Source organism: Empidonax traillii, unplaced genomic scaffold (genome assembly GCF_003031625.1).
Source record: "Empidonax traillii isolate 1590-97213 ecotype Southwest subspecies unplaced genomic scaffold, ASM303162v1 scaffold6:size4315531, whole genome shotgun sequence".
Classification (NCBI taxonomy): domain Eukaryota; kingdom Metazoa; phylum Chordata; class Aves; order Passeriformes; family Tyrannidae; genus Empidonax; species Empidonax traillii.
Genome location: NW_020955199.1, coordinates 2661225 through 2676433, shown reverse-complemented (window position 1 = coordinate 2676433; position 15209 = coordinate 2661225). Strand labels below are relative to the sequence as shown.

Below are 15209 nucleotides of genomic sequence, written 5' to 3'. Positions count from 1 at the left end.
GTTCTAGGCTTCAGTTCTTAAATCTAATTTTAAATCCCAATTTGGAAAAGAAAAAATATGCTTTATGAATAAGGTGGATGTTCATTTTTAGTCTGTGATGCCCCAGTGAAACTATATATTAAACTATATACCACATCTTTCATCAAAGAAACAGTACAAATGAATTACTTGAAGACACTCTCCAATATAATGCATATTAAGTCCATCTTCTTCCTCTATCTTTTATTTTCTTGAACCAACAAAGGACGCAATAGCCAGCTTTAATGAGTTGTCACAAAAATAGTAAAATGCTTATTCCTGACAGCGGACCCGCCACCCTGCTAAAGGCCAAGTCTCCCTTCAAAAAGGGATGTTAAAACAAATTATTCTAATGCAAAACACATTTTGCTGTAAATTCATTGCCCAAAATAGATGAAAAAAATTATTTGACCTAAGGCAAACACCCACTAGGCAAAATGCTTGGTCACCTAGTTTAACTTCAAAAAAAGGAAATTTAAGCCATAGATAACAACAATTTTGCTTTAACTAAACGATACTGTACATAAATACAAAGTAAAAAATTTAAAACCAACGTGTAGTAAAACAAGATGCATAATTTGAACAACTGAATACATTTCGTCAGAAAGCTTATGAGACACAGAAGATTCATCTATTTTCTCTACTTACTTGGCTGCTTCTTCATTAAGGATCTTTAAATAATGTTTTACTGGGGAGAGAAGCTCTGGGACTTCCAACAGTGCATTTTTTAATAGCGGAGATCTCACATGGGAATGCAGGATCGGGACAAGAGCTTGGATTTCCAAGTGCAGGCGAGACAGGGTGCTGACTATCAGGAAGAACTCTTGGGTTGAGCACTGAGAAGGGAAGCAACAACTAAATCATTCCAATGTATGGTATTTTGATTAAATCCTAGAGGTTCTTCTGCTTTTTGAAAACGTGACCAAATAGAACTAACATGTATGGACAGTAACACAGCTGCACCATCTTGGCCCATTCATGAGGTTAATTAAGCATAATTAAGCATGCCAATTGTCTCAAAAATCATTGTTAGGAATCAGCCAAGAGCAGATCTTCAGTGCTCTGGTGCTGGAGGGAGATGTGCATACAAAAAACAGAAAAAGGGGCAATAATGTGCAAAAATAAAAAGAGCAGGTTGAGTAACTTTAGGAGCACTACACCTTGTTCATATGTGCTTGTGAATGTGTGTTATCTGCACCCCCATGGTGTTTCTTGCAAGAGAAGGTTTGGAAGGACAGAGTGGGACACAGATAGGGAGAGTCTTGGAAAAAGAAAGGGAAAGAATAAAGAGAAAGAGAAAAACAGCAGTCCCTGTTTAAACCACTAATATTAGTGCTGTGGTTCGGGCACTTTGCTGTTGGATTCCAGATGCTCTTCAGTGTCAGCCTAGTTTGTTACCTTTAGCTCATTCTCAAGAAAGACTTTGCAGTTAACAACCCTGAGGAATAGATTTCCCTCCTGCCACACTCCCAATCCCCCACTCAGCTGCCCCAGGTACCTGAGGTGCTCATGCCCCGCCTACAAATCAGTTAACACTGATTTTGAAATGGCCTGTACAGCACTGAGTTTGCATTTGTGCTGCACCAGATCTACAAACCAAATGGAAACCTGGCTCTGTGGGATACTTAATGGTCTCAAACCTTGCTGAATTTAGTGATGCTCCAGGACATTTCCTTTTCAGAAGGTGTGACAAAAGTTGCCCATAAATAATTATGCTGATATTTTTTCGTATTTTACTGATCTGTAGAAAAATTCCTCCTTTAGTCTTCGGAAATTCTCCTATCAGTCAACTGACAACACTGAAAAAAACAGTTTACTTTCTTCACCTGAGGATGCAATGAAGGCAGTAGGATATATCCCCTTTGTATGCCACATCCTGCTCTTCTACATTTTTTTCTTCTCCTACCCCAGCAGTCTAGAATTCAACTACTGGTCAGGATTTGGTGGCGATCAATACAACACTGATTACAGAATGTGTAGGTTTCAGTGAATCACTATTTCACAGAACATATCTACATTTTAATTTTGTCATCCTTTCAGTTTCTCCCCAGAAGTAAATTTTTCTTTTTCTTTCCTTCCCACACCCATATGCAAGAACCAAGACAATTCTCTCATCTATAACTGTATAGTTATTTCTCTCAAATAATGACTATACCCAAACACAGAAGCAAGTATTAACAAAAATGCAATTTAACCGTGGTATTTCATGACATTCAGGAAGGCTACAGAGATTATATTCTGAATGTTTCTGGAACACCTAAGCTCACCTCTTTTACAGAATCACTGAGTTAGGGATAGAAGAGACCCTTCAGGTGGTTTCCTGAAACTGCTCCAATTTTTCTGTGTTAGTTTTCTTTTTGTATGCTCTTATATTCCAAGAAACCATGTGCTTACCACTAATCCATAAAGCATCCTGTAAAAGTGTTATCAGATAGCCTAAATTTCCCTTCCATTAAATGAATCCAAATATCTCTAGTTTTAGGTTTTTGTAGCAGTTACTCAATTGCTTCTTTGCTGTTAACGTCCTTCAAATACCTCTCAGCCTTCTGTTCTCCTTCAATCATCAATTTAACAAAAAAAATGGTCTTTCAGTCTTTCTTCATAAGTCATCTATTATTCACCCTCATGCAAACTTTGGGTTTCCTCTGCACTTGCTGCAATTTATAATCATCTTTCTGATAATCTGGGACTTACTTCTCCTACCTTGCAAAAACTCTGACAACAAAATAAAACAAAATAATAGAGCAGTAAATCTGCCAATGGCATTTTAAGTCAAAGCACAAAGGGAAGGCCTGAAAGACTAAATAAATGATAAACTCAGGCTTGGACTCAAAGTCAAAGTAAAATACAGTATGACTGATGTCATCATCATCATCAACACTGATGCAGATAAGGGATAAAATTCTGCCAGACTTCCCTTGACTACAAAACGTACTCAGGGAGGCAAAGGCTGATTCATGGGAGAGCAATGTCCAGAAAAGAATGAGGAAGTACGGACAGTAAGAAATACATCAGTTGAATAGGTGGTGCATATTTGGCTGGGTTTTATTAAATGTTCTTTAAGAAAAAAGGAATTAAACAGGGCCTTAATTAATACACGATATATAGAAGTGTGGGAAAGAGAAAAGTGTTTGAGAATATGTGAAAACACCTGTCTGAGGAGTTTGGCAGTGAGGGTGGTGAGGCCGATGAACATGAGCCTTCAGTAAGAAGAGAAAGCTGGATTACAATTCAAATAACCCTCAGAGTTACCATGAGATATGTCAAAAGATGCTTAATGAACATGCTGAAATTTGTCACAGCAACTCTGATGGCCCACACACTGTAACAGTCACCTAGTGAATTAAAACCTATTTGATTCTACGACTACGGTCAACAGCACCTTTGGAGTAAGGGAAATTCAGCTTTACTGCAAATAACCTTGTCAAACAGAGCATTCCCAAAAAAGGGGTGGGCACTCTCCTTTTGTGCTTATTCAGAATATTACTGTTTCCCCTGGCTCCAGGAGAGTGCAGGACTTTGCATCTAAAGTTTAATGTCTCCGCTGCAGAAATAATTCAGTGAGCAAAGACATAACTTGGAAGAGATACATAAAAACAACTTTGAAAAGCTGGGTTCCATTAAAGTAGGACTGATTCCATTTAAGTCCCAAGCAACTTTACAAAGGCATACAACTGTGTTACAAATTAGAAGCTTTTAAAATACAGTAAAAATGGTTTACATAAAGCAGGATTAACAGTCTGGCATTCACAGAAGATTCTCACAAGCTTATTCAATGCTATTTTTGAAGTGTAGTTTTGAGATGCCACCAATAATAGCTACAGCTTCTCTGGCATTAGAAAAATAACCTCAGAGTTGACAAGGATGCCAAACAATAGTTTCAACCAGGAGTTTACTGAAAATGGCCTGGCTGCCTCTGAGGATGCAGGAGAGATCACAGAGATCCAACACCCTCTCAACAACACTGACAGAAATTCTGCCCTGTTTGCATTAGTGAAAATGTTTCCAACAGACGTGCAGGGCTGACAGCCACTGACCACTCACTGCAAGTTAAAAGTATTTCAAATTAAAAAAAAAAATATATGAGAGTTGATGCAGCACACATTTATTGTGCCTTTCAAGCTGCAATAGACACTTTTATTAGTATAGAGAACATACTATGATTTGAGAAAAATTAAGTATTTAATCTTAAGGTTTTTGCTCCCCTTGTTATTACTTTATATTAATCAGTTTAATGTGGAACAATTTGCTCAAATCACATTTAGTATTGCAAACCTAAAAATATCTCTGATGCAGATTCTTTAGAAGTGCAGTATATGCAAGATGTGCATGCTATTATTACAGAAGGAAAAAAAGCAAAAAATACAAGACATATGTTAGCTAATGTCTACAAAAGATGATGCTATGGCGAGAATTGATTTAAAGCATTCTATACAAATAGTAACTAATTTCTTCGACATATATAACAGGTATTCATTTAATAACAGAAAAGAAAAATCAGAAAAACAACATTTTCCTCTGAATCCTCTGAAATCACACCCTCTTCAATGAAACATCAAATGTACCTTCCAGAGAAGGTTTTCAGCATCATTCTGCTGGACAAGCTTATGTGAAAGATTTTAAGTCTTGGCACTCAGCTGAGCAGCACCCTTGTCCTCTGAGGAATCTGACTGTGCCAGTGCAATAGTGAAATACTCACTGAAAAACCAGAAGGCAAAGTTTTGGCCCTGAGGAGGCTGTGGGCAGCCAAACAGCAAATCCCCCCCACCTTGTAGCACCTGCCTGCTTTACTCTGCACAGGTACCTGAAGGGGCAGCAAAGCTTTGGCGGCTCATTCAGAACTGAACAGGTTTTCCCAACTGCAACAGCTTGTAAGGAACTCTGAATGAGGGAGAGCCTGTGGCTGAAGTTAGAAGCAGAACAAACTGAAATGACATTTCAGCACATGTGGTGGTAAGGTTTGATCACTGGTCACACTTCCTTCAGTGAAACAGCTTCACTTTTATCTGCTCTGTAAATTTAATAACCAGTTGTTATGATGACTTCTGTCCACTTTGGTGACTATGCTTTAGTCACAAAGGTTACAAATTTGTGAGCAAAGGGTACAAATAAGATAAACATTTAGCAATTGAGCCTCTATAAACATTTACTTTCTGAAACACAATGCATGAAAACAGCAAGAAACATCAAGTTGGCCCTGTAGGACACATTTCTAAAAGTACTAATGACTTGTTTACCCTGTAATATTTTTAAACCCTGTTCAAATATTGTCCGCTGACCCTCTTTTGCCATTCTGCATCTCTAAGGCAAGGCTGAACACTCATCACTCGACTGAGATAAAGAAGAGGTCCTGTCATTCATATTTCCCACTGATCACAGAAGGAAATGCACGTGGTGTAAATTTTGGTGGTTCTCTTAAGGCTCTGGAGGGCAGAGCTGAACTGCGTATGGAAAACACCATCTCAGCAGGACCTAATGCTGCATCAGCTCCAGAACTCTTTGGACAAAGCTCTTGAAAAGTTTCTGTCTCTCGGGTTTCTTTTGAAATCAACTTCTGAGTGCTACCAAGAAGTCTTCAAACGTCTCCACTCCAGTCACCCCTGTGCCTGCAGAGAGAGCACCGAGGCCAGTCTGCCTGGTGAGTGTCAAGTGTTGGAGCTGCACCAACCAAGAACCACCAGCCCTTGGAATGTAACTCCTCTCTCCATAGCAACAGCAATACTGCTCTTGTCTCCTCAACCATTCCCATAGTCCTTCTTCAGGCTAGGGCAAACTTACAGCTGGAACTGTGACCTCCAAGACACAACCTAATTCCCACAACAAAGATACTGTCCTAATTTCAGACTGTTTATACCTGGGGTAGATCAGCAATAGCTCTTGGTGGTGTAGTACCAGATAAGACTTATTAAAAAAAAATTAGTCAGACCAGCAAAAGAGACAATGATCTTATTTCCCAGATGAGTTCCCATAAGGATGCCTTGCCTTACAGACTATTGTCTTACCTTAATTGTTTTCTGTCTTCTCTAGAGGTCACTGCACAAAGTGCATTCCACAATAAAAGTTCTCCAGTGACTGATCTGAACATAAAAAACATTCCAAAAAATGTTTGGACTGACTGTGACAACCCAGCCATCTCTGTACTCTGGAGTCTTCTTGTTAAACACAGCTCTTCAAATACTAATGTCACTGAAGTCTAAAGAGCCTGAAGGATGAAACACTTGCCACATTCACCTATTTTTCCTGCAGCTGACAGTGAATTAACAAGCACATTCCTTCAGTTAAGCCATCAGTAAGCTCCACTAGGAGTTTGGATCACTTAATGGGGAAGACATTGCGGGGCACTTGACCATGTGGGAGATGGACATCTGGAATTAATTGAACTGGAAAGGCTCCTGTAGTGGGAACCAAAATGGCAGCATTCACTGGTGGGGAAAAAACCACAAAAAAATCTGTAAAGACCAGTCATTCCATGTTCTTGAATGATGCTGCTTTGCAGGGATCTTTCTTCAGGCTCCATAAAGGGAACTGTCTAGACTCTGCTTTTGATTCTTTATTCCAAACAGATCCTGTCTCTCACAGACACTGCTATCTCCTCAAAGTCCTAAGAATCTAAAGGGATTATTCAGTGCTCCAGGTCCTCACCACTGTGCTCTGCAATGGATGACAACCCAGCTTTTCACCAAGGGAAGACAATTCATCAAACAAAAAGTGTGTGCTTGGAGCTCTTCCCCCCTCATTTACTCTTTTTAATGATTCTGCTGCAGCTTCTTTCCAACATTTGACTCACTAAATACCTATCTTCATGCTCCAGTGGCTGTTGTTATGATAAACTACATTGTCACCTCATTTCAAAAACCACATGAAAGTCCAGGACCTCTGCATGGCTATGCCTAAACATCAGCTTTAAAGCTGAGAAAGGTAAGCAGCTCTACAGCTGGAAGGACACATGAAGAAACAAGTATATAAAAAAAAAATAAAAATAGAATGTAAAAAAAACCAAAAGGAAACAAATCAAACCAAAAAAACTCCACATAGTAGCAGTAGAGCACTGCCAGGATGTCGTGATATACAGATATACCCCTAGAGACAGTATTATGTATGAAACCTGAAACGAATTTAACCATTAAAAAGTGAATTATCTAATTCCTGGGCAGTTGCTTGGAAAAAAAAAATCCAAACAGCTTCATCATGTGAATATAGTGCATTTTAGAGGATGGGCAAATTGGTGTACACTCCCTCTTTTCACCACCTTATGGCTGAACCTCTGTATCCATTCACTGAAATACACAAGCTTTTCCATGTGCCAAACACTGCAACACTACAGGGCTTTAAAAAACTGGGTTTCAGATTTTCAGAGAGAGGAAAACTTTGTGCTGTACCATCCAAAAAAAGTTACAGCCTGGCTCTTGTTCTACCCACCTATTCCTTTATCTAAAACAAGCTGACAAAACCTATAAATAGAACAGTGAAATAAAAGAACAAAAAGTACTGCACAGGTGCTATTAGCACATTAATCTGCTTCGGAATTGTCAGTGTCTCATTACATGTGATTCTTATTAAAATGTGGAAGTGAGATCCAAACTACAGAATTTATAAACAGATTAACATTCATTTGAAAACAGCTAACTGAAGCCAAGTGGTTTCACCTGCAAGTGTGATTTTAGATAAGCATACAGATGCAATGCTGTGTTTTAAAGGGAAATAATAATTTATGACACAAGGGCCTATTGCACCATCTCATCTCACTGAATCCAGCCGCTAAATCATTAGTACCACAGATGGTTTTCCTCCTCGCATTAGCAATGCGGTGTACGTATACTAGAACCCTACTCATACTTTCTTCTATCAGCACATCACTGATAAAAAAGTAAGATCCTATCAAATCTAATTTTTATAAACTTGCATCCCTTTATCAGTTTTGCTAAGAAGAAAACATTTTTAAACAAACATGCAAACCCAAAGGAAACACTCTAGGACAGAATGATGCTGTTTAGAAAATAATAACCCATGGTAATTATGGTTATACCTTTTTGTGAAAAACACTGCAGAGGCCTCTCTCTAAATCTGGCAGCTTACAAAGAAGATTTTGAATCTGACCAAACACGCTGGATTCTGACAGCAGAATTTCAGACACAGCATCAAGCCGGGCATTTATTTCACTGTAAAAGAATAAGACAATAATTAACACTTATGTTTCTCTAGTAGAAGGCATACATCTAGTGAACCAGTTCCTCCAGTTTGTTTTAGGGGTTTTTTAACCTTTCACTAATGCCATAGCCTCATGAGAGGGTAGGTAGAAGAATTAAGGAATGCAGAGAATTTTGAGATTTTATTAAAAATGCAAGTAAGATCCATTCTCCTCTCTGTGCTCAAAATAGCCAAATATATACTACAGTGCCCAATTCTACATGTAGTTCTGATGGTAAATAATATGACTAACACTGAATCTTGAATATCCAACCTTAAATTTACAGACAAATACCTGAAGGATGGGCAGACAGAGTTTACGTTTGAACTCTACACAACATACTTTATTCCAACAGCTTGTACATACTACTTCCCGTTTTACCCCTCTACATTTGATCCAGACCACTGATTGGTAATTACATGGATCAAACCATGCTGGGCTTTTTACTTTTTTTTTTTTTTTTTTTTAAACCTGTAACAATAATCTCTGTATTTCAGGACTGAAGTAAATTAACAAGAAAACATTTTTTTACATGAAAAAACAATTCTGTGGTTCTTTGCACCTTCATTTCAATCATTCTTAAAGCCACTGTAAAAAAAGAGCTGTAAAAATGAACTACTGTCAAGTTTCACACCAAATCTACATCTATTTCCAACATATGCATGGACTGGCTGAAGAATGCAGAGATAAGGTAAACTATTTCTTCTTTTTGTGTAACCAAATTGCCTTATTGCTGCTTTCTAGAAAAAAAAATGAGAGTAGGGGTAAATGGGTGTATCCAAAACATGGTGGGTTCATCCCCACCACGCAGTTCACAGAGAAATCAGTCTTTTGATATCAACACTTCATACACCAGCCAAGTGTGTTAAAAACACCCCCACACCTGTTCTCCTGGACCACTGAGATGCTCTGAGCTCAGCCAGCACAGAGGAATAGGAAGTAAGGATGCGATAAAAATGTAAGATTTTGGGGAGATTGTCTGTCTTGGCCATATTGCAGAACTGCTGTGCCACTTTCCACTGCTACCAAATGCTGCCCATGAGGAAATCAGTGAAATCAGGCATCTCCACAGGCTGCAGACATTACAAGAGCCTGGCAGTCAGAGGCCTCTGGCTCTGAAGACAGCTAAATCTAAGAGTTCTTAAATTTTATTGCACTGCATGTAAAATGGAGAACATCAGGAATGAGTGGGCACCCAGATAAACATAAATGTAACAGCACTTCAGTGCCGGGATTCCTCCAGTGACACATTGCTTTATACCACAGCAGCCAAACCATCCCCTCCTCTGCCACAAATGACACACCTTCATCCCCAGAGCAGCCCTGCTGTACAACACCAGGATTTGCACTGTCCCGCCATCTGCCTGGACCACAGGTAGATGGACCTTCCAGTGCCCCTGTGTGAACTGGGGACAGCCTCTGGTGCCTGGACCTTGGACACCTTGGAAACTCACTGTTATCTCTGAACTGCACAGCAGACTCCCTGATAGCACCAGAGACCAAAAATACTCCACTAACCTAAAAGACTGCTTTTTTCCGTCAAGCCTGAAGAAAACAGAAGGGTCAGACCTCACAGCCAGTGCCTGGCAGCCCTGCTGCAGGTCACAAGAACACCACTCCTCCAGCAGTGCCAAATGCACACAGTCAAACATTCTCTGTTCCTCTGGGCAGCCAAGAGACCTGGAAGCAGCAGCAGCAGCAGCACAGCCTTAAATCCAATCCCAGAGCTGCGATCACGGATCTGGTGTGCGCTGACAGAGTCACAGTTATGCAACCCAAACAATCAAACATCAGGCTCTTGGCACCCACACAGGGCATTCTAGGTGGCAGAGATTTAAGTCTTGTGCATTAATTAGTGAGACACTCTCAGCAACAGCTGGATAACAGAGAGGGAATGGAGAAGTGTCAGTATCAGTGACAGAGTAATAAAACACCCAGAGTACACAGCTCTAAAGGCAGCAAACAGTTACACTGATACCCTAAAAGGTCAGTGTAACCAGACACAGTTACATTTTCATGGAAAATTATTAAAGTTTGCTGTACTTGAGACCATGGAACACTCCTCTGCAGGAAGGAGTACTGAACTGTTAAATTATAAACATATGTACCTTACAGAAGATAACAACTGGTATTTTTTTATTATAAAAGGCATTGTAAGTAGCACAACTCTGTCACTTGATTTAAACAGTGCTATTATATCTACGCGGTCAACTGAAAACTTGCAGTAGTATGTAAAATAGAACAAATATTTGAAAAACTTCTCCCTACAAAGCTTAATCTGCACTTTAATCATCCTCACATATGGCTGTGTTACTGGAGATCCAGTAATCTAAAACTAAGCATCCATACAGTTTTTTTTGCTTTAATCCTACAAACAAGAAAGGGTCAGGAAAATGGCATTCAATACCGAATGACCCATTTTTTTCCCACCTGTAAAAAAACATAGTGGGGTTCCTATTTCAAACAGGAAGTACAGCAAAAAATTGTGTGAAATATGATGTTGATGAGGAAGGGGGGGCTGGGATGAGATGATAAAAACAGATGATGAATTTCAAAGTATGCTTTTAAACTTTAAATACATATACTTAAATTAATGAATATTTCATTGAGGTCCAGTATATACATATTGCACTGATCAGCTGCTAAACCATCTCAAAAGAAATCTTTTCTGCATTGCAGCTATTCAGCATATATGAATTACAGTCTGGAGTTTCTAATCTCTGCATGGTCTGGAAAAGAATTTCACCCCCAGAAAATCTGAATCTAACACTATACAAAGAAACTCAACAGCCAGCCAAACTGGCTACTACTTCATGCTCTATTTAGGTGCAGTATTAGCCTGTTCTTTCTCATCTGTATAAAGCATGGCAGCAATCTGAGCTTTATCCAATTTTCCAAACAATCTTCAGTGAAATAATGTAACATAATTCAGTTGACTAAAAGCAATACACTTACTTCTGCTGTACTCCCCATCTAAGAATAGCATCATTAATACAATACAAACATCACTTTGCAGTGTATTTAAACAGAACAAAATCTAACTGCAGAATTTTTATTCTAGTCATTTAAAAGAACTACTTGAAATGATATAACAAGATACTCCCCTGTGTTATTCTGCTGCTAAATATGTGAACAATACAAAAAATTAGAAAATACAGAGATATTTGAATCCCAAACTAAAAATTATTTTGAGAAAGCAGAAGGCTGCAGATCCAAAAGCACTGTGCTGAATTGACATCTGAGCAGTCTAAATAGGATTGCTTGTTGTTGGAGTGGTAACAGATCTGCTGATCTCCTACAGCAAAGCAAACCTGACATTTTTAGATGTGATAATATATAATTACATTTGAGGCAGAGTGAAACTGATAATGTAGTTGCTATATAAAAACAAGAGAACGTTTTCATTCATATAACTCTTTATTTTTATACAAGGTAAATAAATACAAATTTATCAGAAGTCTATTAACTTACAATAAATGCACACAGTATGAGTCTATTCATCGTGCTGAGGACATAGCTCAAGTACAGTGTGTACAACTGAAATTAATTCTATTAAATCTCTTTAGAGACCACAGTGATAGGTAGAACTGTCAGTCACAGGAATTCAACCCTTAAAAAACATAATGAAGGGTATGAAACATTAAACGCTAATTTACATAAACTATATTATCTAAACCAAAGCCTAGTAGCCTAACTACAGCATTGTAAAGAATGAAAATATATTATTTAAGTTACTCACACATTATGTTTTTTTTCTGACCTTCCTTCAGAACACACTTCACGAATGAAGACTTTGGGTGAGTTGATTAAGTTAAAGACCATGTTAAACTGTACAGAGGGTTTTAAGCTTCAGACCACTCCCTTTCACAATAAGCAACTAATGCCATCAAAACCCAAGGCTGTGGTAGAATTACCACAGTGCAATCTATAAGCTGTGTATGTCTTTTCAAAGAACAAGTAGATAAAAAACTGGCTCACTGCAGAAGTTGGAAGGTCAGGGGGATAAAGTGTGTGTGTCAAACACTGACAGCCAGCTGGCTCCAGAACCAGCCAGGGATGCTGGCAATGCCAGCCAGGGATTGTTGTGGCTGGAGAAGGGGCCATGCAGAGGCAGGGCAGCACTTTTCTGGACAAATATCCTTGTTCTGCTGTTAGAGAGAATGACAGCAGAGCACAGGAATGATGCCAGAAGATGGACACAGACTGTATGACGGATCAAGAACACCAAATGCCCCTGAAGCCTCCAACCTATCTCCAGAAAAGTCTGGAACAGACTGTGTATGAGAACTAATTTGCATAGAAAGCAAGGAACTGATCTCCAGGACAGGGAAACTTATCTGTAAAGAGGTGCCCCCTCAAAGCCTGGGCACCCCAGGACCCTGCATACCCTACCAGCTTCACCAATGCTGGAGCCAGAAGTAGTGATCTCTCTCTCTCTTTCTCTTTCTCCCCCTCTTTAATCCATCTCCCTCTCTCATTTCCCTTCCACCCTACCCCTCTGTTCAAACCCTACTGCCATGTGCTTACAACAGGAGATGAGGGACTAACACACGATTTCCCTGCCAAGTGTGTCATTTACTAATAAAACTTTATTAACTTTTGCAGACCCTCTGACTTCTGTTGTTGCATCTACACATCCTGGGTGCTCCCTTCCTCTCCAGGCTTTTTTACCCAAGTATCTAAGTTAGACACTGGCTAACTTCATGGGATGAATAAAGATTTGTTAATTTTTGCTGTGACCCCTGGAATTTCATGCATGGGCACCAATGAAAAAAGTACAAACAAGGGTAACAATACCACATTTACTAGAGTGAAATCTAAGTGAAACCTAAAAAAATTAACATCCTTCTGAATCTGCTCACTCGTTTTTCACTTTTTACTTCCCAAACTCCTAATGTCTCAAGCCTCTCCAGAAAGGTCCAGTGTTCCCTTAAATAAATATGCAGGACAGTATTCCTGAATGGATCTCAAATACTTAACAGCAGTATACAAGTACTCTAAACTTTATCTTCACATCTGTTAAAAGGACGTTCAAGATATGCAAATGGCAATCAAACACTTTTGTTTATGTTCATACACAATGTTTTTCAGCTATTTGTGCCAAAAAAGGGAATGGTTGGCCACTTTAGCCACTGTGAATGAAGGCCTGATTGCTCCATTGATAAGGAATTAGACATAGCATTCAGTGGGATCAAAACACAGCTAGCAAAAATGAATGAACACATGCGATGATGCTGCAATCTTTTTCTTTTCTACAACAATCTTGAGATCTCAGGCATATGCTGTAACCTGCACTTGTGCATTATATACTGGCACTGATGCTATAAAATCATTATTTTTAGGAGGAAAATTTAGCCCTGCTGTAGGATTGGTGGATTTTATTCATAAATCACTGCTGCAAAAAAAGAATTATATTCTAATCTTGCTCAGGATGATGACAGTATCAAATGCCAATCAGTTTAATTCTGAATTAAACTGGTTTCTTCAAGGATCTTTTGGAACTTTGTTTTACTGCCCCAACATTTTAATTATGGGAACAAGACCAAAGTCAATCTTGAAAGACTCTCCTTTAGGATTGTACTTCATGTATAGAAGTATAAATAAAACAGCACTCATTGCATTCAAAGAGAGAGGATTTAGAACAAGATAATATTTTATATTAGAAAAGATGTCATTGCCAACATCACAGCAAAAAGACCCTCTTGTACCCCATTCTACAGCACATATCCTCCAAATAAAAGTCATGTTGCATCAGTAATACAAATTTACACTCTTCCTCTTCTTTAATAGTTTAAACTTTAACTGTTTTTAGCTGTCAGCAGTCCTGAACAGTTCTGAATTTCCTAAATTTACAGTCATTCTATGCTGTTGCAGACAGAGCATACTCAGACTAATGGTAATTATCAATACCATCCTACAAGGCTTCAATTCCACCTCAGTAAAACCATCATCTCATCCAGAACTGGAGGAAATGGGGGACAAAAAATACTAGAACCACATTAGTCTCTGAATATTTCATGTTTCTGGAAGTTTTGGTATTGTTTTTGTTTTTAATATAGCAGCTACGTGTGCCTAACAGAAAAGTTTGAGCATTCTCATGCTTCTCCAGAGGGTTTGCATTAGGAAATAAACTATTTGTAAATATTGCACATAAACAAAGACACAAAGATCACACTGTGCTACAATACTGTATCCTGAGGCCAGCTGTGAGCCCTGCTAAGTGTGATAATACACAGCTCTATTCCTTACTGTGCTGAAACTCCACTGCCTGACTGGGAAACTGCACATTTCATTCACTCAGAAATGTTCCAAGCCTTCCATTTTTTCTTTTCTTTCCACTCTCTTTACAAAGTCAGGCAAGGAAGGCACTGGATGGAACTTGAATTTCAGAGGTAAGATAAGGTTTTTGTAATCCACAAATATGTAACTTCTGCAAAAAACTACTTTCCTGATTCCTCCTAAAAAGCTCAGTCATCAATGACTGATCTACTCTTGCCTCATCATCTTTGTATAGACAGGTGAGTAAGTGAGGACATTACACCTTTCCCAGTTAAGCCTTTCTTGGACTTTTTTAAAAAAATGTACAAATCTTGTCTCTACATGTGCTACATCACCAATCATCTGAATAGTATCTTCAAGTTTGCCCAAATGAGCTCTCTGTACACATTTTACCTTTATTCAACCTAAGGTATGGCTTCTCCACAGGAAGTTTAGTCATCATTCCAAGTGATTTTCAACTCTAAGGCATAAAGCAGTAATTACACCCTCTCACTTTTTGATACATCTACCCACGGACTGGGAAAGATGCAGTACAGTAACCTGACTTCCTCTGAAAATGTCTCTCCAGGAGGCTCAAGTGAATTACAATTACAGAATGTTCTCTAAGTGCATTTGTGTGCATTACTGGGAACAATATTACCGGATGTCTGATGCACTAAGTACATGAAATTACAACTTAGAGTCAGAAAGGGAGAAATACACAGAGCAAAGTAGTTTTTCTAAC

At 38.8% G+C, this 15209-nt stretch overlaps 1 protein-coding gene across 5 annotated transcripts in view; it reads right to left on the bottom strand.

Moving 5' to 3' along the window:
* MSH3 (mutS homolog 3) overlaps positions 1-15209 on the bottom strand; it is a 99223-nt gene that overhangs the window by 35345 nt on the left and 48669 nt on the right. For all 5 annotated transcript variants that reach the window (XM_027880965.1, XM_027880950.1, XM_027880975.1 and 2 more), the window contains 2 exons: positions 8045-8177; positions 667-854 (listed from right to left, as the gene is read on the bottom strand). In XM_027880965.1, coding sequence (XP_027736766.1) covers positions 667-854; positions 8045-8177 — 321 coding nt within the window. The remainder of the gene's footprint in view (positions 1-666; positions 855-8044; positions 8178-15209) is intronic.